The sequence below is a fragment of the Microtus ochrogaster genome, unplaced genomic scaffold, assembly GCF_000317375.1.
Source record: "Microtus ochrogaster isolate Prairie Vole_2 unplaced genomic scaffold, MicOch1.0 UNK126, whole genome shotgun sequence".
Classification (NCBI taxonomy): Eukaryota; Metazoa; Chordata; class Mammalia; order Rodentia; family Cricetidae; genus Microtus; species Microtus ochrogaster.
Genome location: NW_004949224.1, coordinates 508,398 through 531,648, shown reverse-complemented (window position 1 = coordinate 531,648; position 23,251 = coordinate 508,398). Strand labels below are relative to the sequence as shown.

Below are 23,251 nucleotides of genomic sequence, written 5' to 3'. Positions count from 1 at the left end.
CATGGTAGGAATTGTGACCAGTGGGGGTGGAGCTGACATAATTGCATAGGGAAAGGCTATCCCTTTGCTCAGTTCTTAGAGCCTTCCCTCACCTCAGCATAGCACTGGGCCATAATTGTGGCATCCTCTCTTTAGCTACTGTTGCCTTGTTGGTTCCTATAACATCATCAGAGCCCGTAGATAAGGTTTCTAGAAAGATAAAAGTGGCTCTCACCTAGACTGCTTTTTGTGACAGTTGTTATTTTAGAAGCAGGCAGTTTTTCATTTTGTTTGTCTTCTCTTTTTCTTCGGTATTGGGCATTGAGCCCTACAACAGTTAGTAAAGAACATGGCTCTTATGGTATTCACTGAAGTCTGCTTATAATTGAAATAGTTGACAAACTGAATGGTGGCCCAAAGTTCTGGAGGAATTATTCTTCAGTCTTTGAAGCTTCTTAGTCAGGCTTTCTACATCTCCTAGTCCCTTGTTTCCCTGGGTGCTTCTTCTGCAAGGGCCTACTCTTCATGAGACATCAGCTTATAAACAGGTTAAGAAACACACAAGTAAACAGAATAGCATGAAGAAAATAGCTGGAAGAAACTCATTCTGGAACCCTTGTATACCTGTTCATCTGCTGTGTATTTAAGACCATTGTCAAACAGTTCCTTTATCCATTCAGATCTGGAGAGATTACACTGAATTGCAAACAGGACCCACTCGGGACCTTTAGCTTCCCTTAACCCATTACAGAAAATGCTCCTAAAACATATCTGTCACAGGAGCCGAGGAGGTCTGTCAGCTACAGGTCACACTGTCCCTCATCCAGGAGGTGGGGACCATGGGAGGGAGGCTGCACGCTGGTAGCTACTCTGTGACCGTAGGCCTAAGAACAGTTTGCACTCTCTCTGTGTTTGTCTAACTAGTACCCTTCAGACTCGAGAATAGCCCAAACTGTCTGCTCTAAGTGTAGAACATTCCTCATGCTGAGGATTTTTCAAATGCAACAGAAGCACACTCATGCCTGGTACCATGTTTTCCATGCTCCTGTGTTTCTCCCTGTGGGACTAGACGTAAGGAGGACTGATGCAAAGCTGCCTTCTGCACCTTCAAGGTAAGCTCTTTGCCTCTGACCCCAATCTCCTGTCTTTGCCAGTATGCCTGAGAGGGGGCAGTGTAACTAGCTTGTAAGGACAAAATGAAGTCCTAGACCAGAAGTTTTGACAGGGACAACAGGATGCTGAAGATTGTCTGGAAAGGAAACTGAGTCAAAAGAATGTAACCATGGAAGTTTACAAGTCCTGGGGTATAGTAGAGAAAGTTCTCGCCTGAGTGATAGGGTTGAGATGAGGAATGAAGGGAACCTGTGGGGTTCCAAGGTTCTACCTGGTAATGAAGTTTAGAGCAGTGGTTTTCAAGCTGTGGGTCACGACCCCAGGGTTGAATGACCCTTTTACAGTGGTCACCTAAGACCATGAGAAAACACTTATTTCTGATGGTCTTAGGTACTGGAGACCGCTCCTCTGTCTACCCACATGCAGAGACACCCACAGAGGACTACCCAGAACTAACAGTGTCGTAGAATTAGGAAGGTTGAGAACACTGGCTAGAAGATTAGCCCTAGAGGAAGGACTGAAATTAGTAAACAGATGGCAAGTAGGCAGGCAGCAAAAGGGACATTTTTTATGACACGCAGCAGTTTTGTGTCTCTAGCTGAAAGGCAGTGTGGCCCTGGCTGTTGGGTCATAGAATAATTGAACATCAAGTAAATCATACCCAAAATCAGAACCTTGATCTCTGAGAGCTTTTCATAGTGGGCTAAAAACACTGAAAGAACTTTTGTTTGAGCAATTGGTAGTAGGTGCATTTTTCAAATGCAAGAGCAAACATAAAGTTCTAAGGGTTTAGAGCAAGCACAGCCAAATGCTAACTTAGAGGCAAGGAACATTGTGCTGGGCGCAAAGGGCAGAGAAGGTGTCAGAGTCTGACAGCCGTTTCCAGGGCAGGAAGCTTCAGGGCCCAGGTTCTCTGCATGGTGAGGTCATAGCCACAGAGTAGTTTGCATTCTGTAGCAAGGGCTACAGACCATTGGACTGACTTGCCCACTCCCTGCAACTAGACTCTTCCCCTCCCAGGATGAGTGCTAACTCTTCTGCTACTCATAGCTGACAGATCTCCTCAGCTCCTGAAATGGATATGGTTTTGGAGCATGTTCAGTAATGGGAGGGGAAGCTAATGGTCTGGAAGAGGAGGAAGGCCTGAGGGTAATCTAGTGTAATGTAGCCTCCAGATCTGAATGTATATAGAACTGTATTATGATCTCATACCACCAGTTTCACAACGGTCATTGGCATGCCCCAGTCAGAGGCCTCCACATACAAAAAAGGAACAGTGACACATGTAAATTGTTGCTCTGCCAGTCCCCATAGTCTCCTTTCTGGTGGTCCAGCTGAAACAAATATAGTGGAACCCTGTAGAAACCCCAGCCATGAAGAGGAATGCACTGCCTTTGACTGGTTGAGTCAGAACCACAGGTCTTTTCCCAGTCCAACATCGCCCTCTGCCAGATGTTGCCTCTAAATACACTTTTTTAGGTCAGGGAACCGTTTGCTCTTCTAGCTGATGAGGGAGAGGGACTTGATCGGGGGAGGGGGAGGGAAATGGGAGGCCGTGGCGGGGAGGAGGCAGAAATCCTTAATAAATAAATTTTTTAAAAAAGCATTATTCCATAGCATTTCCCCCTTTTTATTTTCAAAACACGACCTGAATCTAATTTCTTTTATTTAGCTTTCTTTCTGACCATTATCCATAACAACTAATAAAATAAAATGCAACCAAAAAAAAAAAAAGAAAATTTTATAGGTACCCAATTTGTGTCATTTCTTTCCCACCCTCTCCAACTCCTCTCATGTGCTCCCCACCCTTTTTCAAATTCATGATCTCTTTATTTTTATTATAACTTTATTATTATTAAACATATGTACTCGCATGTACAGCCGCTGAGTCCATTTAGTGTTACTTGTTGATATGTTTAGGGCTGATTGCTTGGGATTGGATGAACTTTTGGGAGCTCATTCATGGAGAAGACTTGAGTCTCCCTCCCTTAGCAACCACTAATTGCCTGTAGCTCTTCATCTAAGAATGAAGCTTGTGAAGTTTCCCTTATCCACATTGGAATGCCAAGTGGAAGTGTACTCATTTTTGTTTTTTCTAGGTTTTTTTTAATTTTTAATTTGTATGTATAGTGTTTTGCCTGCCTATATTATATGCACCACATGAATGCCTGCTGCCTACAATGCCTTGAAAGCCAAGAAACTACAATACCACAGTCCAACCTTGCCTGTGCCTACTGCTTTTCTCCTTCCTGTAGTCATGAATTATTGGACTATTTTACAAATTTATCCTGATTCATCCACCCTGAGAATTGTGCCCAGGAAAAAAATCTTCTCTGCCACAGGGCTCAAGTTTCAGAAAATCAAAGCAAAGGCCTCCTTATAAGACTGACTAAATTACAGCAAAAATTCAAGTCTCATTATGCGAGGGTCTCGGAGTTTAAAATAAGGGCATTAGTTCTTAACAAATGAGATCCTGTAACTTGGGGTGGAGATGTGTGGGAGAACCCCATTGAGGCTGAGAACTTTGAGCCCTCAGATTCTCAAGGGTTTATCTCACGTCTCTCCAACCCCTGAAATACTGCCTTTTCCACCTTTGACTGAGGAAATTAATCCTTCATTGTCTGCTAAACCACATCTCCCTTTAACTCTCTTACCTGGCCAGTGCAAAAATGGATGGATCATGGATACGGACACTTGACTATCAACTCAGTCATGTAGTGACTCCAATTACAGCTGCAGCACCAGATGTGGTGTCCTTACTTAAGCAAATTAACATATCTACTGGCATGTGGTATGTAGCTATTGATTTGGCAAATGACCTTTTCTCCATAACTATCCATCAGGACTGCCAGAAGCAATTTGCTTTCAGTTGGCAAGACTTCCAGTATATCTTTACAATTTTACCTGAAGGATATATAAACACCAGATCTGTTTCAAAAATTTTTTCAAAGGAATCTTGATTGTCTGTTTCACAAAAACACCACATTGGTGCACCATATTGATATGATGTTGTTTAGACCCAGTGAACAGGAGATAACAACCACTTTGGACTTGGTAACATATATGTCCATCAGAGGATGGGAAATAAATCCAACCAAAATTCAAGGACTGTCTACCTCAGTGAAATTCTTAGGAATCCAGTGGTGTGGGGCAGGCAGAGGTGAATCTGCTCTTCCCACCAACAAGCAAACACAGCCTTTAGTGGGGCCATTTGGATTCTGGAGACAGCACAATCCTCACTTAGATGTGTCACTCCTACGCATAGACCCAAGTGTCTAGGAAAGCTGCTCACTTTGAGTCGGGGCTGGAACAACAGAAGGATCTTCAACAGATCCTACTGCAGGAAACAATGGAGAGGCATGAATCAGGTTAGAGTCTGTGACTCCTGGGGCACTGTGTGCCTTTCAGTTCCTGAGAAACCGAGGCACCCCCTGAGGCAGTGAAGCATTCAGGCCACTTTGTCTTTCTCTGTATGTTCCCTTACAAGCTAAGAAACCATGGAAACTTGATAGAAAGTTGATCTTAGACATTAATTGTGGGTATACCCTGTATAGTTTGCAAATGTCATTTTACCTTGGCAACTACAGCTAGATTGATCCTGGCAGTTACCACTATATTCTGTTTCTGATAAGGGTATAAAAAGTCTGATTGCTTTCGTAAAAACTGTTACAATCTTAGCCTTGCTGAGGCCTCTCCATCCTGAGTCTGAGGTTTAATTCCTTGACCAGCCCCTATCAGGTAACATTGGCCCAGTAAGTAAGTACGGATCCTCTCTACTACTTGGATCCAGCAGACCTAATGGTTCCTGAGGTATCAGTAGCAGAAAGACATGCTGTTTGGAGCCTTTTTCGGGCCTCTATAGGTGAACTACAGAAGAGACCTGTGGGATTTGGAGTCCTGGGATTAAAGGTATATGCCACCATTCCTTGGCCAATATGGCTGACTAGTATGGCTGCTTTGCCCACTGATACTCAGACAAGCTATATTTATTTTATTAAAACACAAATAAAATACCACTATAGCTTCTGACCAAAGACCTCGCTTTACAGCCAGAGAAGTGCAACAGTGGGCCCATGATCGTAAAATCCACTGAAACAGCAAGCCCGATAGATTAAATGGTCTTTTGAAGACACAGTTACAACATCAACAAGATGGCAGCAGCCTTGAGGGCTGGGACAGAGTTCTCCAAAGGGTGGTGAATCAATATCCAATATGTGATATGGTTTTTCCCATAGGTAGGATCCATGGATTCAGGAATCAAGAGGTGGAATGCACTCACTGTTACCCCTAATGACCCACTAGAAAAAATGTTGCTTCTTGTGATACTGAGTTCTGCTGGCCTACAGGGGGGAGGGGTGCTACTTCCAGGAGCCACAACAAATATTCTGTTGAACTCAGACTTCCTCTGGTCACTTTGGGCTTCTGATGCCCTCAAGTCAACAGGCTAAGAAAGAAATAAGTGTTAGGAGGGATGATTGATCCATATTTTTTTTTCAAGGGAAAATTGGATCACTTCTCTACACTGGTTAGAATTAGAAAGATTACGTCTGGAGTCCAGCAGATCCTCTAGATCTTGGAACTATCATGTCTTGTGATTATGGTCAATGGGAAACTATGAACTACAACAGCCTAATCCAGGAAAGATGACAAAGGGCACAGGCCTTCCGGAATGAAGGCAGTGGGTCATTCCTTCCAGAAAAGAGCCAAGACCTGAAGAAGTCCTTGCTGAGGGTGGAGAAAATCCTGAACGGGTAGTAGAGGAAGGTTATAAATACCAAAATACCAGCTAAGGCCTAGAGACCGGTAGCAGACACAAGAATTATAATTGGCATCAGTGTTTTATTGTATTTTGTTAAGAATGTGCTTTTACAGATATTTGTATTTTCTTTCCTCAGTTTCTTTATCATGTGGTATAACATCAAGTAAGAGACTGCCTGTGGTTAAGTTTTGAGATATCAAAAGAATATGTCCCTCAAGGGATATTATTACCTATTCTAAAACATTTTTGGTTGTAGCTATATCATGTTAGGCATAATTATGGCCTAGTTAAATATATAATGCATTTGTAATATTCAAGGGTTAGTTATATCATGTTAGGTGCAATTATAACCTGGTTATTGCTTTTATTTGGAAATTAAGCTTGACATAAGGAGATATGCTTGTGTGTCAAGTTGATAAGGAGTGGACTTGTGATGTCTATTCTTGGTTGTCAACTTGACTTTATCCGGAATTAACTAAAAGTCATATGGCTAGGCATGCCTGTGATGGATTATTTTCTGAATTAAATCATTTGAAGTAAGAACACCCACTTTTAATCTGGATCTTTTGAGGTGGGAAGAGACACCTTTAATCTAGGCCATACTTTCTGCTAGCAGATTATATAAACGACATGAAAGAAGGAAGCTTTCACTATTTGCCTGGTTGCTTTCACTAGCAAGTCCATTCCTTTGCTGGCGTTGGAGCCCACTCCTTTGGGATTCTGACATATGCTGAAGACAAGCTGAGGCATCAAGCCTTGTGGAATGAACAACTACTATCTGAACCTTCTATTAGGAGATAACCATTATTGGACTAGCTGGATAACAGTTTATAAGCTATTCAGATAGATAGCTCTATTAGGGTAACTGTTGCTGTGAAGAGACGCCATGACCACAGCAGCTCTTATAAAGAAAACATTTAATTGAGGTGGCTCACTTAAAGTTTCAGAGGTTCAGTCCATTATCATCATGATGGGGAGCATGACATTGTGCAGGCAGACATGGTGCTGGAGCAGAAAGTGATACATCTTTCAGGCAAAGGAAGTCAATTGACAGTCACACTCCTGAAGGAAGCTTGAGCAAAAGAGATCTCAAAGCCTGTCTCCACAGTGATGCACTTTCTTCAATAAGGCCACACCTAATAATGTAATAATGGCACTCCCTTTGGGGGTCATTTTTTTAAAATCATCATAGATAGATGATAGATAGATAGATGATAGATAGATAGATAGATGATAGATAGATAGATAGATGATAGATAGATAGATAGATGATAGATAGATAGATGATAGATAGATAGATAGATAGAGATAGAGAGAGAGATAGATGATAGATATAGATAGATGATAGATAGACAGACAGACAGATAGATAGATAGATAGATAGATAGATAGATAGATAGATAGATAGATAGATAGATTCATCCTATAACTTCTGTTCCTAAAGAATCCTGACTAATATAGTTGGCAGAGAGCATTGGTTTTCAAGCTAGAAACACTGCAGAGATTAGTTTCACAATTATATATGTAATACTACTTAACTGTACACAGAAACTGCTAAAGTGAAAATTTTTATGTGTTTTAAAAACAATTTTAAAAGACATTTAGGATGTTATAAGGCCAGCTGGCCCAGACACTCAGAGGAAGAGGTCCTTGAGTCAAGCACAAAAGTACAGGTTTATTGGTGGCATGCAGATGACACTCTGCCCTGAGCTTCTTTTCTCCGTACTTGATGAAAGATTTTTCTCCAGTCTAGCTGTGGAAAGTGGGAGAAACCAAGAATATTTTTGTTTGTCCTATTGTTAAAAAAATGACATGCTAACATACTCCCTTAGAATGTCCAAATGAAGACAAAGGGCATGTTTGGGGTTTTCTACAATCAGCTTTATTTATGTAAAGGTATTTACAGCTTTAAATCTTGCCTATAAAACTTCAACAAAGCAATGGAAACCTTCTAAATGTATGACAGTATATAATTAGGATACTCATTTTCTGAATTTATAGGAATCTGAAATGTTTTCATATGGATAAGAAAGTTTTACCGTATGACAAGGGAAATAAGTATAACAACAACCATCTACTGAATTCTTCACTTCTTTTGACATAAATGAATAAACAAACAAATAACTATGGAAGGAACTGTGAGTGGTCACCACTGAGTGCCTGTGCCTGGCAACACTCCACAGGCATCCCACGTTCCTTCTCAGCATAAGCCAGCCTTGGCCATTGGCTATCGTCCAATCAGGTCCAAAATGAAAATGAAAAGGTTGATGATGTCCACATAGATGTTCAGAGCAGCAAAAATGTACTCTTCGGGGTCTATCTCATAATGGTAGTGCCCCCCAACCATCATCTGCACGTCCATTACCAGGTACTAGAAGAGGAGGAAGAATCTATTTAGATTGGATCTACCAAGTAGGTGTCCTTAATGATGTGGGGAAAGTTATTTTATCATTAAGAAAAATGTAGCAGAGTTGGTCGAGTACTTGAATGGCATACATAAAGCCCTGGATTCCAGTCCATGTACCACACATGCCTGCAATTCTAGAAAACTGGAAATAGAGATAGGAAGGTCAGAAGCTCAAGGTCATCATCAACTACATAAGTTTGAGGCTAGCTTGGGCTACATGAAACTATCTCAAAAGATAGGGAAGGAAGGGAAGAAGGGAGGGGGAAATTGAAGGAAGGAAGAAGTAACATGATGCTGGAGGTCAGTTGTAACTATACATTATTAGAGATTCAACCATTGTTAAAGTCATCATAGTTTGCACTCTGAGAGCAAGTATCTCATCCTCCTGAAATGCACAGTACCTAATCTGTATACTTCCTTTGCACCATTTGTGAATGATGTGTCCTGTATCAAGACCTTCCCATGCTCCTGCTGGATCAAACCAAAGATGCTTCCCAGACTCTGACAGAGTAAGGACTGTTTTTTAACCCCATCCCTAAGGACTGTTTTAAGAACTTAAATCACACATCAAACCTTATATTTCAAAAACCTGTACTCTACAAGATTGGAAAATCAAAAAGAAATGGACAATTTTCTCAATAGATACCACTTATCAAAGTAAAATCAAGATTAGATAAACAATTTAAATAGACATATAACTCCCAAGGAAATAGAAGCAGTCATTAAAAGTCTTCCAACCAGAAAAAAACCCAGGGCCAGGTGGGTTTTAGTGCATTACCAGACTTTCAAAGAAAAGATAATACCAGAATTCCTCAAATTCCACAAAATGAAACAGAATTGTCAAATTCATTTTATGAGGCCACAGTCACCCTAATACTCAAACCAAAAACTCAACAAAAAGAGTTACAGACCAGTTTCACTCATAAACATCAATATAAAAATATGCAACAAAATACTTAGAAACCTAATCTAAGAACACATCAAAAAGATCATCCACCATATAAACAGACTGAAAGGGAAAAAAATCACTCATTAGATACTGAAAAATCTAATTTTGCCTTTAATAAGACGCAACCCCCTTCATGAAAATAGTCTTGAAGAGATCAGAGGGGAAAGAGACATACTTAAACTTAATAAAAGCAATATACAGCAGGCAGATAGCCAACATCAATTTAAATGGAGAGAAACTTAGAGCAATTCCACTAAAATCAGGGACAAGACAAGACAATGCTGTCTACACTCTCCATACTTATTCAATATAGTACTTGAACTTCTAACTAGAACAATAAGACAACTAAAGGAGATCATGGGGATATGAACTGGAAAAGAAGTCAAAGTATTGCTAGATGATATTTGCATATAAGATAGTATACATAAACAACCTCAGGAATTCTACCAGGAACACATTCAGCAAAGTGATTGGATACAAAATTAACTAAAAAAAAGAGCAAGCAACGAACAAAGCCGAGGAGAAGAAGGATGAAGAGAGCATCCCTATGGAGACAGAGGAGACACACCTGGGAGAAACAGCAGAGAGCCAGCAGAACGGTGAAGAAGGTACACCTACCCCTGAGGACAAGGAGACTGGGCAGGAGGGGGGTGACAGCATGGAGGTCAAAGGGACCAGTGATAGTAATACTGGCTCAGAGAGCAACAGTAGAGGAGCCTCCCACAGACCCCATGCCAGAAGACGAGAAGAAGGAATAAATGTTGCCTTGTTTTATGTGTCCTAAAACTTTTTTAAATGGAAAAAAAAATGTTTTTTTGGTTTAAAAAAATAGTCCTCCTATATACAAAGAATGGGTTGGTAAAGAAATTAGGAAAACAACACTCTTTGCAATAAGCACATGTAGCACAAATAATAAAAACCCAGAGACAGATGATATTGGGCAAGCTGAAGATCAGAAAAGCAAAGAACCCAAGTCACTAGAGAGATCTTACCTCTACCAAGGCTCAAGGTGGCGATCCTGACCTCTGCATGACTGTAGACTGCAATGCTCTCCACCAAACCTCAGACTGCAATGAGCTCTTGTCTCCTGCCTTATATACCTCTCTCCACCTAGCCATATCACTTCTATCTCCACCTCCCTAGTGCTGGGAGCACCTCTGTGTGAGTTTTGTTTCTCTTTTTAGACAGATGCACTCTCATGTAGCCCAGGGTGACCTTGAGTCCTGGGATTAAGGGTGCATGCCACCATTACCTGGCCTGTAGTAGCTGAGCTCTGCACTCTGATCTTCAGGCAAGCTTTATTTAAAACAAATAAAATATCACTATAGCCTCAAATAATATAAAATATTTTGGTGTAACCCTAACCAAGCAAGTGAAAGACCTGTATGACAAGAACTTCAAGTCTTTAAAGAAAAACATTGGAGAAGATACCATCTTCTGGTAAGATCTGCCATGCTCATGGAACAATAGGATTAATATAGTAAAAATAATACAGATTCAAGGCAATTCTTATCAAAATTCCAATACAATTTCTTACAGACCTTGAAGAAACAATGCTCAACTTCACATGAAAAAAACAAAAACAAAAACAAAAACTAGGATCGCTAAAACAATCCTTATGATAAAGGAAATTCTGGGGGTATAACCATCCCTGATTTCAAGTTGTACTACAGAACAATAGTAATAAAAACCACAGTGTTGACATAAAAAGCAGACAGTTGATCAATGGATCAAATGGAATCAAAGACCCAGAAGTAAATCCACACACCTATGGACATTTGGTTTTTGACAAAGAAGACAGAATTATACAATGGGGGGGGGGGAAGCATCTTCAACAAATGGTGCTGGTCTAAGTGGATATCAGCATGTAGAAGAACGCAAATAAGACCCATTTCACCCTGCACAAAACTCAAGTCCGAGTGGATCAAATACCTTAACATCAAACAAGATAAACTGGACCTAATAGAAGAGAAAGTGGATTAGCCCTGAACACACGGGCATAGGAGACAACTTCCTGAACAGAACAGCAATTGCACAGGTACTGTGATCAATAATTAGTAAATGGGACCTCCTAGAACTGAAAAGCTTCTGTAAGGCAAATGACACTATCACAAGGGCAAAATGTCAGCCTAAAGAATGGGAAAAGATTTTTATCAATCTTTATTTAGATATACATGTCTAATATCCAAAATAAATAACCAATTTAGGAAATTAGAAATCACAGAAGCAACTATCCCATTTTAAAATGGAGTACAAATATAAACAGAATTCTCAACAGAGGAAAGTCAAATGGCTAATAATCAAAGAAAAATGGTCAACAACATTCTTAACCATCAAGGAAATGCAAATCAAAACTACTCTGATAAGATTGCCTAACAATATTGGGAGCATGGGGGTGGGAGAAGGGAGGGCAGAAGAGGAGGGGGGAAAACTTGAGGGAACAAGGTAGATGGGATGGAGGAAGGACAGAGATGAGAGCAAGGAAAGAGATATTTTGATTGAGGGGGCCATTATGAGGCTAGCAAGAAACCTGACACTAGAGAAATTCCCAGGAATCCACAAGGATGACCCCAGTTAAGACCCTAAGCAATAGAGGCGAGGGTGCCTGAGCTGGCCTTGTCCTGTAGTCAGATTGATGAATGTCTTAAAAAGTGTTACCATAGAACCTTCATCCAGCAACTGATGAAAACAGAGGCAGAGGCCCACATCAGAGCACTGGACTGAGCTCCCAAAGTCCAGTTCAAGAGTGGGAGGAGTGAGAATATGAGCAAAGGGGTCAAGACCATGATGGGGACACCCACTGAAACAGTTTACCTGAGCTAATGGGAGCTCACCAACTCCAGTCGGACAGGGAAGGAACCAGCATAGATTCAAACTAGTCTCTCTGAATGTGGTGACAGTTGTATGGCTGGGACAGACTGCAGAACCACCAGGACTGGCAGTGCCATCAGGATTTATCCTTACCGCTTATACTGGCTTTTTTGGAACCCATTCTCTTTGGATGGATACCTTACTCAACCTAGATTTAGTAGGGAGGGCCTTGAACCTTTCCCAGAGCAATGTGCCTTACCCTCTCTGAGGAGTGGACGGAATGGGAAGAATAGGTGGAGGGAAGGGAGTGGGTGTTGAGGTAAGGGTCGCTTGTTCTTCCCAGCCACCAACTCCAGCCAGACAGGGAAGGAACCAGCAAAATACCAACTCAGGAAACCATATTACTTGCAATACTGTTTGGCCAGTAGCTTAAGCATATTTCTGGCTAAACTCACATCTTAAACCAACGCATCTCTATTATTCTGTATATCATCACGTGGCTGTGTCTTACCAGCTAAAGTTCCCAGTGTCTGTATCAGGCAGCGGATCCATGGCTTCTCCTAACTCTGCCTTCCTCCTCCCATGCTATAGGCCAAGCCAGTTTTCGTTGTTTATTAACCAATAAAATCAACACAGAACACATAGGACAACACATAGACAGTTCCCACACCACGTGGGAAGTGGGATTGTATGTAAAACAAAAAAAAAAGATAGTCTATTTTCCTATTGAAAAAAAATAATTAAATTATAAAAAAAAGCTACTCTGAGATTCTATCTTGCACCAGTCAGAATGGCTAAGATCAGTAACACAAGTGACAGCTGTGCTGATGTGGATATGGAGCAAGGGGAATACTCCTCCATTGATGGTAAGAGTACAAACTGATATAGCCACTATGGAAATCAATATATCAGTGTCTCATAAAATTAGGATCAATCTACTTCAAGACGCAGCTATACCACTCTTGGTCATATATCCAAAAGATGATCTATCTTACCACAAGAACACTTGCTTAACTATGTTCATTGAGGCTATATTCATATAACAGCCAGAAACTGAAAACAACCTAGGCACTCTGCATATATGTCACAGTTGTGTAACTGTGGGGGCAGAGGCTGCCTCTGACTTTGTTGCCTGATTTGGGGACCTTTTTCTCTTACTGGGTTGCCTCATCCAGCCTTAATAGGAGAAGAGGTGCTTAGTTTCACAGCTACTTGACATCCATGGGGTGGGGGTCTGCCCTTTTCTGAAGAGAAACGGAGGAGGAAAGGTGGGGACAGAGGAAATGTGTGGGGAAGGGACTAGGAGGAGAGGAGGGAGGGGAAACTGCAGTCAGGATGTAAAAACAAACAGTGCTGGAAAGGAAACTAATGGAGTCACTTAAAACTTGGTGACACTCTCAGCACTCAGGCAGAAGCAGGCAGATCTCTCTGAGTTCAAGGTCAACCTGGTCTGCACAGCACGTTTCAGGCCAGCCAGTGTTACATAATGAGACCTGTCTTCACATTTTTCCCCTCAAAGCCTGAGATGCCTCAATAGGTACAAGGACTTGCTGCCAAGGCATGAGAACATAGAATCAAATCCTCAGTACTCATGTGTTTTTTTTAAATCATGAACACCCATGTGCCTGTAACTCCAGAGATGTTGAAGGCAGAGAGCAGAGTTACTGGGGCTTACTGGCCATAGGCCCAGGTCCAATGTCAGTGAGAGACCCTGTCTCAAAGGGATCAGGGGGAACAGTAGAGCAGGACCCCACTGTCCTCTGGCTCCATGCAGCAATACCAGCACACACACACATTTTTTCTTCTTCTTTAACAACTCCAAGGAACTTTGAAACCCCAACAAGTTGGTGTCAGTAGGGGAAACCTTTTCATTGCCATTTATAAAACCTGGATTTATTAATTCAGTTTGATTTGACTTGTTGCATCAGCAGCAGAGGAACCAAGCAACCAGGGATTCAACACTTATTAGTCACCAGCAAGATGAAAGAGAGGTAAATTCCATGTAGCAGAATGTAGATTAATAGAAATGGGTTAATTTAGTTGGAAAAGTTAGTTAGTAACAAGCCTGAGCTATCAGCTGAGCATTTATAAATAAGTCTCTGGTAGTTATTTGGGAGTGGCTTCTGCCTACATTGCATTTTGTGTTTGTGCTGTATTGGGGACGAAGCTCAAGGTCCTATGCTAGGGAAGCAATCTACCCCTGATGTACAGCCCCAGCCCAGGAATGTGATGATTTCATAGATTAGAAAGGCCATCCAGCTCTGCTGAGTGAATTGTTGGAGTGTTTCTAGTGAATGGTTGACTCCACGGACCAGCACCAGGCCTGGGAATGTGTACACCATGGTCTTCAGCAGTGAGGGAAAACAGTACCTACCATGGAGAAGATCAGTGTTCCAAGTGCTGAATATATCAGATGTAACCACTGCACAGAAAAAAAGAGGTACAACTTAATAAGATTGGAGTGCCGGAAGTGCTTCCATGAGTCACTACCCTCAGATAAGGACCCATTATGAAGGCAGGCAAGCCTGTGGGAATTAGCCTCTTCTCGACCAAATCACCAGCATCGCCACTTTACTACAATAACATTCAAAGTACATGCAGATCTTCACCATCACTAAGTGAGCACTTCAAATTCCATGGGGGGTGGTGTGCGGACAATGCATTACAAATGCTCCACTCCCCATCCCATTTTCAACAACTGGTGTGGGAGAATTGTCTGTATTCTGTCAATCATGTTATAAATAAACGCTGATTGACCAGGCAGAAAATATAGGCGGGAAAACCAGACAGGAAGTAGAAACGATGTAATGAGAACAGGAGAATTCTGGGAAGGAGGAAGTTGATTCCTCCCACTCCTGCCCAGACCACCGAAGCAACAGGATGTGATCTGCCCCACTGAAAAAAAGGTACTGAGCCACATGGCTTACATAGATCAGAAAAATGGGTTAATCAAGATGTGAGTTAGCCAGTGAGAGGCTAGAGCTAATGGGCCAATCAGCTTTATAACTTATAGAGATCTATGTGTGATTTTCTTTGGGGCTAAACAGTTGTGGGAAACTGGGCAGGACAAAAACCACAAACAAACAAGCAGGCCCGGCCCCTCCATGTTACAAACAACCCTCTAGAGACTCTGTCTGCCCTCAGTCCGTGGCCTGAGTGGTTCTGGAAACACAATGATCACATGTTCCCTTTGTGGAGAATGTGAGGAAAGAAGCCCCTGCAAGCAGTGGGGAGCGCTGCTGGGACCTGCAGTTGGTCGTGTCTGTCAACAGGCAATTCTTGACCTATACTGTACAAGTAGAAATGACTAGTCACCCCAGGCTCATACACCAAGGTGAGATTACTGGTGCTAGACTCTTAGGTCCTTTTCAGGCCCATGAAATTCCTAGAACTTTGCCCAAGCCAATCTGACTGGTATTTTTCCCTGATCAGAAAATATGAGACATATCCGAACACCCAGGGTTTGGCTCACATGGGAAGAAGATAAAGCAACACACAACACCTGAAAAAAATGTAGCAAAATCTCTTAAGGAGGAGAAAGGTGGTCCCAAGGAGGACTGGCAGAGCTCCCCATAAGAAGTTCTTGTTGAAGAAGGGAGACAGTACAGACTCACAGCACAATCTGGGGAGCACAGTAGCTTTAGAGTGCCAACCGGAGAGCTTGGGGACACCCAGAATGCAAAGAACTCAAAGTTGCCTATGTCAAATGCACAGACTTAGGATAAGAACCTTCTGCTGCTGCATGTTTAAGACTGTAGCTTGGAGATATTTGTGAGAACGGGAATGAGATCTGTCTGTCTTGTAGGAAACACAGCCTCCACAAGCTAAGGATACTATAAAGACCTATGGAACCCACTGAATAACTGTAGAGTTATGGTCTTTGAATACGCCAGGTGAGGTGGTGAGCAAACACCTGGAGTCCTAGCACTTTGGAGGTAGAAAAGGGTGCTATCTGTGGATTTAAGGCCAGCCTGCTCTAGACAGTGAGTTACATGCCAGCCAGGGCTACATAGTATGACTCTCTCAAAAAAAAGTAAACAAGGAGGCAAAGCTACAAAACAAAAACACACAAGGTACCTCTTTGTATGTCTTAGAGTTTGTCTGCAAAACATAGATACCCTCTCCCTAGCTATGACAAGCATGCTTATTTATCAGACCAAATGAACCCAGACAGAACTGGGTCACATGTCTAAAGGTACGTTAAAAAAAAAAAAAAGTCCACTTGCTGCCAAATAAATGGTTTGGTTCAGAATTTGAACAGACAGTTCCAGGTCTCAGGCAGGTTCTCCATATAAAGTACTCCTGGACAATATCGGCCATATAATATATAGCTTTCTCCAGTTCTGCTCCAGAGACAGACCATGCACAAGGTAATGGAGATATAAACACTGCCTAAAAGTCACACAAATCTGACATCCATAATACCTGTGCCCCTAGTTCCCTGGGGACCCTGAATGAGTTAAAGTTGGCTGCGCCTATAAAATAAACAAGAAGTGTTGTTCAGGAATGTTGTGACAGTTGAGTGTGATAGCTCGGTGGAAAATATACACAAGATCTATGTGTGACACGTAGAACTCAGTGAAAGAGAGAGCTGGGTAGAGGCTAAGCAACCTTCTGTGGTTGCTACTGCAACCTCTAGAGGAGCTTTGCTCCTGTGTGCAGGAGAATGCACTGTCTGCCACAGAGGACAGGGTCCCCCAGACCCTGTTGGGGAAGTACAACTGCTGTCTTAAGCAGGGGGGGTCAACATTCACACACTGCATTCCTGTCTACAGTATTCTCCACAGATTCCTGGTGTGCAACAAAGAATGACTTCAATACACATTCGGATAACAGGACAGGAGTATGGCGTACCCTGCTCAGCTGCTGGACTGGGCAAACTCTGCAAACTACTGAAGTTTGTCTTTGATCTCAGGGATTTTTTTTTTCTAAACTCTGGGAGTGTAGCTCAGAGGTGAAGTGCTTGCCTGATGTGCTCATCACCACAGATAACAAAGTGATAATAATAAAGTCCTTCCATTCTTGGCCCCAGGACCATGTCTGCCTCTCACAGGACTTGTGCTGACACAGCCAGTACTTCCCTCATCTTCAGTACTTCTTTTTTTAAATATTTATTTATTTATTATGTATACAATATTCTGTCTGCGTGTATGTCTGCAGGCCAGCAGAGGGCACCAGACCTCATTCCAGATGGCTGTGAGCCACCATGTGGTTGCCGGGAATTGAACTCAGGACCTTTGGAAGAGCAGGCAATGCTCTTAACCACTGAGCCATCTCTCTAGCCCTCTTGAGTACTTCTTGAAGATTTCAAAATGACAGTCACTTACGTATGATCGTACAACGAGTGCGATAATCCCGTAGATCATAAGCACAACGAGGAAAACAAACATCACTCCATTTAGCATGGTAAAATCCCACTGGGGAGACACAAATAGCAAGCATGACTTCATTAGCATCCAGATCGGATCTCAAATGTTTTAAGATGCATTTTCTACCCCATGCACTATTTGCCCTGGCTGTTTCTTAGATGGAACTGCCTTCGCCCCAAACACTGAAAATTGCCACATAAATGATAAAACCATCCCAGTCCCTGGGAGTTTCTTCAGCAGGGAGGAGATGTTGGAAGGTAAAATAGTAAGAGCCAGGAGTTGTTCATTTTTAAACTGGGTGAAAGGTACATGAGAATTCATCATATTTATTCCACTTTTCTATGTATAAGAATTTCTTCCTTGGCCGGGCGGTGGTGGCGCATGCCTTTAATCCCAGCACTCGGGAGGCAGAGGCCAGCCTGGTCTACAAGAGCTAGTTCCAGGACAGGAACCAAAAAAGCTACGGAGAAACCCTGTCTCGAAAATAAAAAAATAACTAAATAAATAAAAAAACAGACATCGTAGCACACACTCATAATCCCAGGATTTGGGAGGTAGAGGCAGGAAGATCATGCTCAAGTGTATGACAAATTCATATATAAAATTCATATAAAAAGATGAATTAAGTGAAGTATAAATTTGTATGTACAATGTGATCATAACTTCATATTTAAAGAACACATATACATAGAAAACATTAAGATAATGAAATAGGTTATTTCATTATGTCATTGGATCTCTTTCAAATTTGTATGCACATATTTTTGTAAAATACATAAGTACAGTTTCAAAAATTACTGTTATGATTATTTTATAATGTTGGCATTTATTATTGTGAATAAATTGGCTTTGTCTTTAAACATTAGTGACCCGTATATTTTGTTGTTGTTTTTATTAAAGGGGCTGAAAATTTTCAAATATTAAAAACACCCAAGATATTTTCTTGCATTTTTCCTCCATTCTCAATGCACACAACATTAGTTCTTCATTTTCTTCTTAGACCTGTGGCCCCTTCAGCCCCACTTAGGATTCAGGAGGGATCTCTGTCATCTCTTGCCAAACTCAGTATCTGAGTCACATCTGGCCTGGACACAACAGGGACTCAGCAAGCACAAATAACAGGAAAAAAAAAATGATGTTTCTGCTACCAGCCCCTCTTTGGCTCTCACCAAAACTCACAAAAGTTTCATCCTCCTTCCAAACTCCCAGCCCCCACATTAGATGAAAAGGCAAGCAGAAGCCAAGAGGCTGCGCATCTTGAATCTACATGAAACTGTCACTCAACACAAAGGAGCTGATCTGAGAATGGAGTCTAGTTATATTTAAACCAAGCTGGCCTTCTGGTTAATTTTTCCCTTTAAGGGACAGCTTGGGGTTCATCAGAAAACTCGGACTCGGCACATGCTTACATTTCCTCTGTAGCCCTTGGGAGCGTTGCAGAGGCAGAAAGCTGTGTAAACCCCACCACACATCTTCATGGGGGGGGGGGTAGTTGAATGTAAGCTCAGTTGCCTTTCCAAGTCATTCATGTGCAAACACACCTGGACTCGTCTGCAAGGTGTTTCTCAGCAGAATGTTTTGTTTCATGAACTCAGGTCATTCTTTCCCTGAGAGCGATTTAAATACCGTGGGATATTGGGGGGAAATGCTCTGACATTTAAAAGGTTTTAAATAGCTCAATGAACCTATTTCTGTATCAGAAGCCCACCTCACTCACTGTAGGAAGGCATGTCTGTTCACACATAAGATGGTTTCTATTAGGACTATCCTTGAGATAGCAAATACTGATGTGATTCTAAATTAAATTGAAGCTCTACTTTGTGTGTATGTGTGTGCAGTCTCAGGTCCACTTCAGGCTTTATTCCTTATGATTTGAAAACCATCTCCACTAGGACATAGAGCTCCAAAATTTAGGCTAGGGGACTGGCCAGAGACTCCAGGGAGCCAGTCTCTACCTTCCCAGAGCTGCGATTACAAACCCACACCACCACACCAAGATCTTTACATGGACACCGGGGATCAAACTCAGGTCATGGTGTGTACGCTGCAATCACTTTACTAACTGAGCCATCTCCCCAGTCCCTGAACCCTTACTTTTGATACAACTTGTCTAAATATTTTAACAATATTTAAAGGTCCCTCTACCTCTTGGGACTTTCCTTTTTCCACCCACAAAGTCTAAATTCAGTTCTTGTATAAAGTTATGAGGTTTTCCAAACAATAGAAAAAATATTCCTCTTTAGTTGTTAAACAGCCTAAGGTGACACTACTCACTAAATGTCCAGAAATGAAAGACGGTGGAAAGAACCAACTGAAACCCCCAGGTGCATCTTAAGGCTGGAGAGACTCTGACAACAGGGTTAAAAAGAAATGGCCATTGGTTGGAGGGTGGCTCTGTAGTAGAGCGATCACCTGCTGGCATTATCGGTCCCTAGTACCCCACCAAAATAAGAGCAGTCGTGAATTATTTTAGGGGTTAGTAGTGCTTCTGAGTCCTAATACCTGTGAAAATCTGAGAATTTTGAACTGCCATTTTGAAGTTGGGCCCCAGCAGGGAACACAGAACGCACTCACTGGCAGTGTAGGAGAGGTAGTTGGTGTGTAAAACCCACCTCCTGAAGAAGAAAGGAAGGAACTAGGTGAGCAGCTGTGGCTGCCTGTAGGGCCCAAGGAACAAGGACACAGAAATCTTGGAAGATGGGCTGTCTCAAGCTGGCCATGTAAGACAAGCTGCGAGTAATTTTGGCAATTAATGTGGCTAGCTCAGGAGGAACCTGTAGGGAGGACACCATGGGAATAAGTCTCTCTCCTCTGTCCCTCTGATTTCCAGCTGAGGTTCCCTGGCCCGACTACTGACAAGGCAAGAAAGCCATGCTAAAGAGGCCCATAAGACAGTGAGGCCGGTGTGGATGAGAATGGGCCAGGAGGGACACAGGAACACAGCCATAGGCGCCCTTGTGAGAGAGAACTGTTTCAATAATACGTACTTTTGTTTGTAGAGCAAATAAAGTAAGCACTAAGGTCACCAGAGTGGTTGCTCCCGCTGCCCATAGTATCTCTTCCGCTTTGTAGAAACTAGAACCAGAGATTGTAGTTACTGTTCAGATATATTCAGAGAAAATCATACACAATAAAATAGAAATATGGATTAAAGACTTACATGGACATACTCCCTAGCATGAGACCTTCCAGAAGTGTCTAAAAACAAAATTCACAGTCAGTCAGCAGCCTGTTTCTCCCAGCATGAGGACAAGTCCTAGACTGCAGAAGAAGTTACCAGTCATGCATGTGTGCATCTGGGCAGGATCTAGGGAGCAACTGGGGAGGTGAGCACAATCCCAGGGCCACAGCTACAAAATGGTTAACAAATGGTACAACTAACTACTTCCACACTCTCTACTAACTCCTAACTAACTACTACTACACTCTACCTAGAACTGATGGAAGAAAATCCTCTCATTAGTAAGAACTTCCAAGCTGCAGTAACTTCCACATATTCAATGCATGACTAACTGTGAGTGAAGAAACCAAGGTAAAAGGTTTGTTCGTGGACCACATCCTCATTAGTCAAATGGGATCTTCCACACACACTGTCTACGCAGTTCATCAGAGCAGCGCATGCTGTTCCCATTATTGCTTTGCCCACTTGCATAATGCCATCTTCTGTGTTCCCTGCTAACATAAAACATTTCTTCAGAACTCAGACCTGGGCTGAGAACTGAGATCACAGTGTCGAGATATGGTAGTTCAGGGATGACAGCACAGGGCTGAAGCCCTGAAGGATGCCCTCTACCCAGATGGAACCAGGCTGTGGGCAATGTGGGAGACAGGTGGCACTGAGATCCAGTGGGCAAGGAAGCCTGAGGGTGAGACTAAGGTAGGAATTGGCAGACCCACAGTCAGGCTCAGTACCACAGACAGTGAGCAGCTGTCAGACTGAAGAGGTTTCCCAGCCCAAAGGACCCTCAGGAACTTGATTATCCATGGGAAGGACAAGGGGAGTCCTCTGCTCCCAGAGGTCAAAAAGGAGGACACATCCTAAACAAAGTGCTGACACTATACTGGCTTTGGAGTTTCCCAATGCACCAGATGCTGAAAAAGAACTGGGACCCCAAATTCCTCAGCCACTTCTCTGGACTTCCCAGACCCAATGGGGGAGTGCCTCATGTTGTACTTGGTTAATGTAGCTAAGAAGGTACTTCTTATATCCACCAGAGGAAAAGATTTATTCTATGTACAAATGATGTGCTTGAGAAGCTCCATGGGAGCAGGCACTGATCCAGTCCAGAGACATTGGCAGACCGGGATTGAGCCAGCGACCTAAATGCCCCTCGACTGAAGAATGGATAAGGAAAATGTGGTACATTTACACAATGGAGTACTACACAGCAGAAAAAATAATGACATCTTGAATTTTGCAGGAAAATGGATGAAGTTAGAAAACATCATTTTGAGGGAGACACATAACCCAGACACAGAAAGACAATTATCACATGTACTCACTCATAGGTGGTTTTTAAACATAAAGCAAAGAAAACCAGCCTACACACCACAATCCCAGAGAACCTAGACAACAATGAGGACCCTAAGAGATACTTAAATAGATCTAATCTACATGAGAAGTAGAAAAAGACAAGATCTCCTGAGTAAATTGGGAGCATGGGGACCTTGGGGGAGGTTTGAAGGGCGGAGGGGAGAGGCAAAGAGGGGAGCAGAGAAAAATGTACAGATCAATAAAAATCAATAAAAAAAAATGTGTTTGATTCCAACCTTCCTCCTAAGATATGTTTTTAAATTTTCTCCTGGTTCCTTTACTTCCTATTTCTCCAGCATCATCAAAAGTGGGTGGGGTGCAGAGACACAGATCTAGGAGGCAGGAAGACACAGGGACAGAAGACAAGCAGGCTGGGAAGAGAGAGGATGGGGAGTGGCTCCAAGCATGCTCAGGACTGGAACTCAGGGAATCACAGATTCTAGGGGACAAAAGCCATCTGTGTGGCAAGAGTGAGTATTTTATTGTTTTCTCTCAAGTGTTTTTCTGAAATGCTTTTCTCGGTGTTATTTTTTAACACTTGGACAAGATTCTGAGTCTTGGAAATGAAAGCATTGCTTGACCCTGAACAACAGGGCCTCTGTTAGTGGTTACATGCAGAGCCTCCATGAGGAAAGCCCCTTTGGGGACCAGAAACCTAAACCCTCTGAGCTTGTTTATTTATTTGTGTTGACAGGGGGCCTCTCTGCCAGAGCCTAGGCTGACCTGGATCTCAGAGAGATCCACCTGCCTCTGTTTCCCATGTGCTGGGGTTAAAGGTGTGCAGCACCACCGCCACCTGTTGGGCACACCTTTGCTTTAAAAAAGAAAATCTAGCTTATTAAATTTTTTGAATTGTTTTGGTTTTGGTTTTGATGTGTAACCAGACTCCCAGACTGCCTGAAACTCACTATGTAAACTAGACTGGCCTCAGCCTCACAGTGATCTTCCTGACACTGCCTCCTGGTGGATGTGATTGAAGAGTTCACCATCACATGTAACAGTCCTTCATGTAAATTTGATGTGTGTGTGTGTGTGTGTGTGTGTGAGAGAGAGAGAGAGAGAGAGAGAGAGAGAGAGAGAGAGAGAGAGAGAGAGTTTTGTATGAGGGAATGTGTGTGTGTGTGTGTGTGTGTGTGTGCGTGTGTGTGAGAGAGAGAGTGTGTGTGTTTTGTATGAGGGAGTGTGTGTGTATGTGTGTGTGTGTGTGTGAGAGAGAGAGAGTTTTGTATGAGGGAGTGTGTGTGTATGTGTGTGTGTATGTGTGTGTGTGTGTGTGTGTGTGAGAGAGAGAGAGTTTTGTATGAGGGAGTGTGTGTGTATGTGTGTGTGT

General features: G+C 42.4%; 1 protein-coding gene across 2 annotated transcripts in view; it reads right to left on the bottom strand.

The window, feature by feature from the left end:
* Positions 1–7,723: 7,723 nt before the first annotated feature.
* The window catches only part of LOC101993990 (protein lifeguard 2), a 30,620-nt gene continuing 15,092 nt past the window's right edge, over positions 7,724–23,251 (bottom strand). The window contains exons 7-11 of one of the 2 annotated variants that reach the window (XM_005371771.3): positions 20,548–20,585; positions 20,375–20,462; positions 17,346–17,435; positions 14,393–14,440; positions 7,724–8,222 (exon numbers count right to left, since the gene is read on the bottom strand). In XM_005371771.3, the coding sequence (XP_005371828.1) occupies positions 8,079–8,222; positions 14,393–14,440; positions 17,346–17,435; positions 20,375–20,462; positions 20,548–20,585 (408 nt within the window). In that variant the 3' untranslated portion in view covers positions 7,724–8,078. The remainder of the gene's footprint in view (positions 8,223–14,392; positions 14,441–17,345; positions 17,436–20,374; positions 20,463–20,547; positions 20,586–23,251) is intronic. The other variant, XM_013355409.1, reaches the window with a different exon arrangement.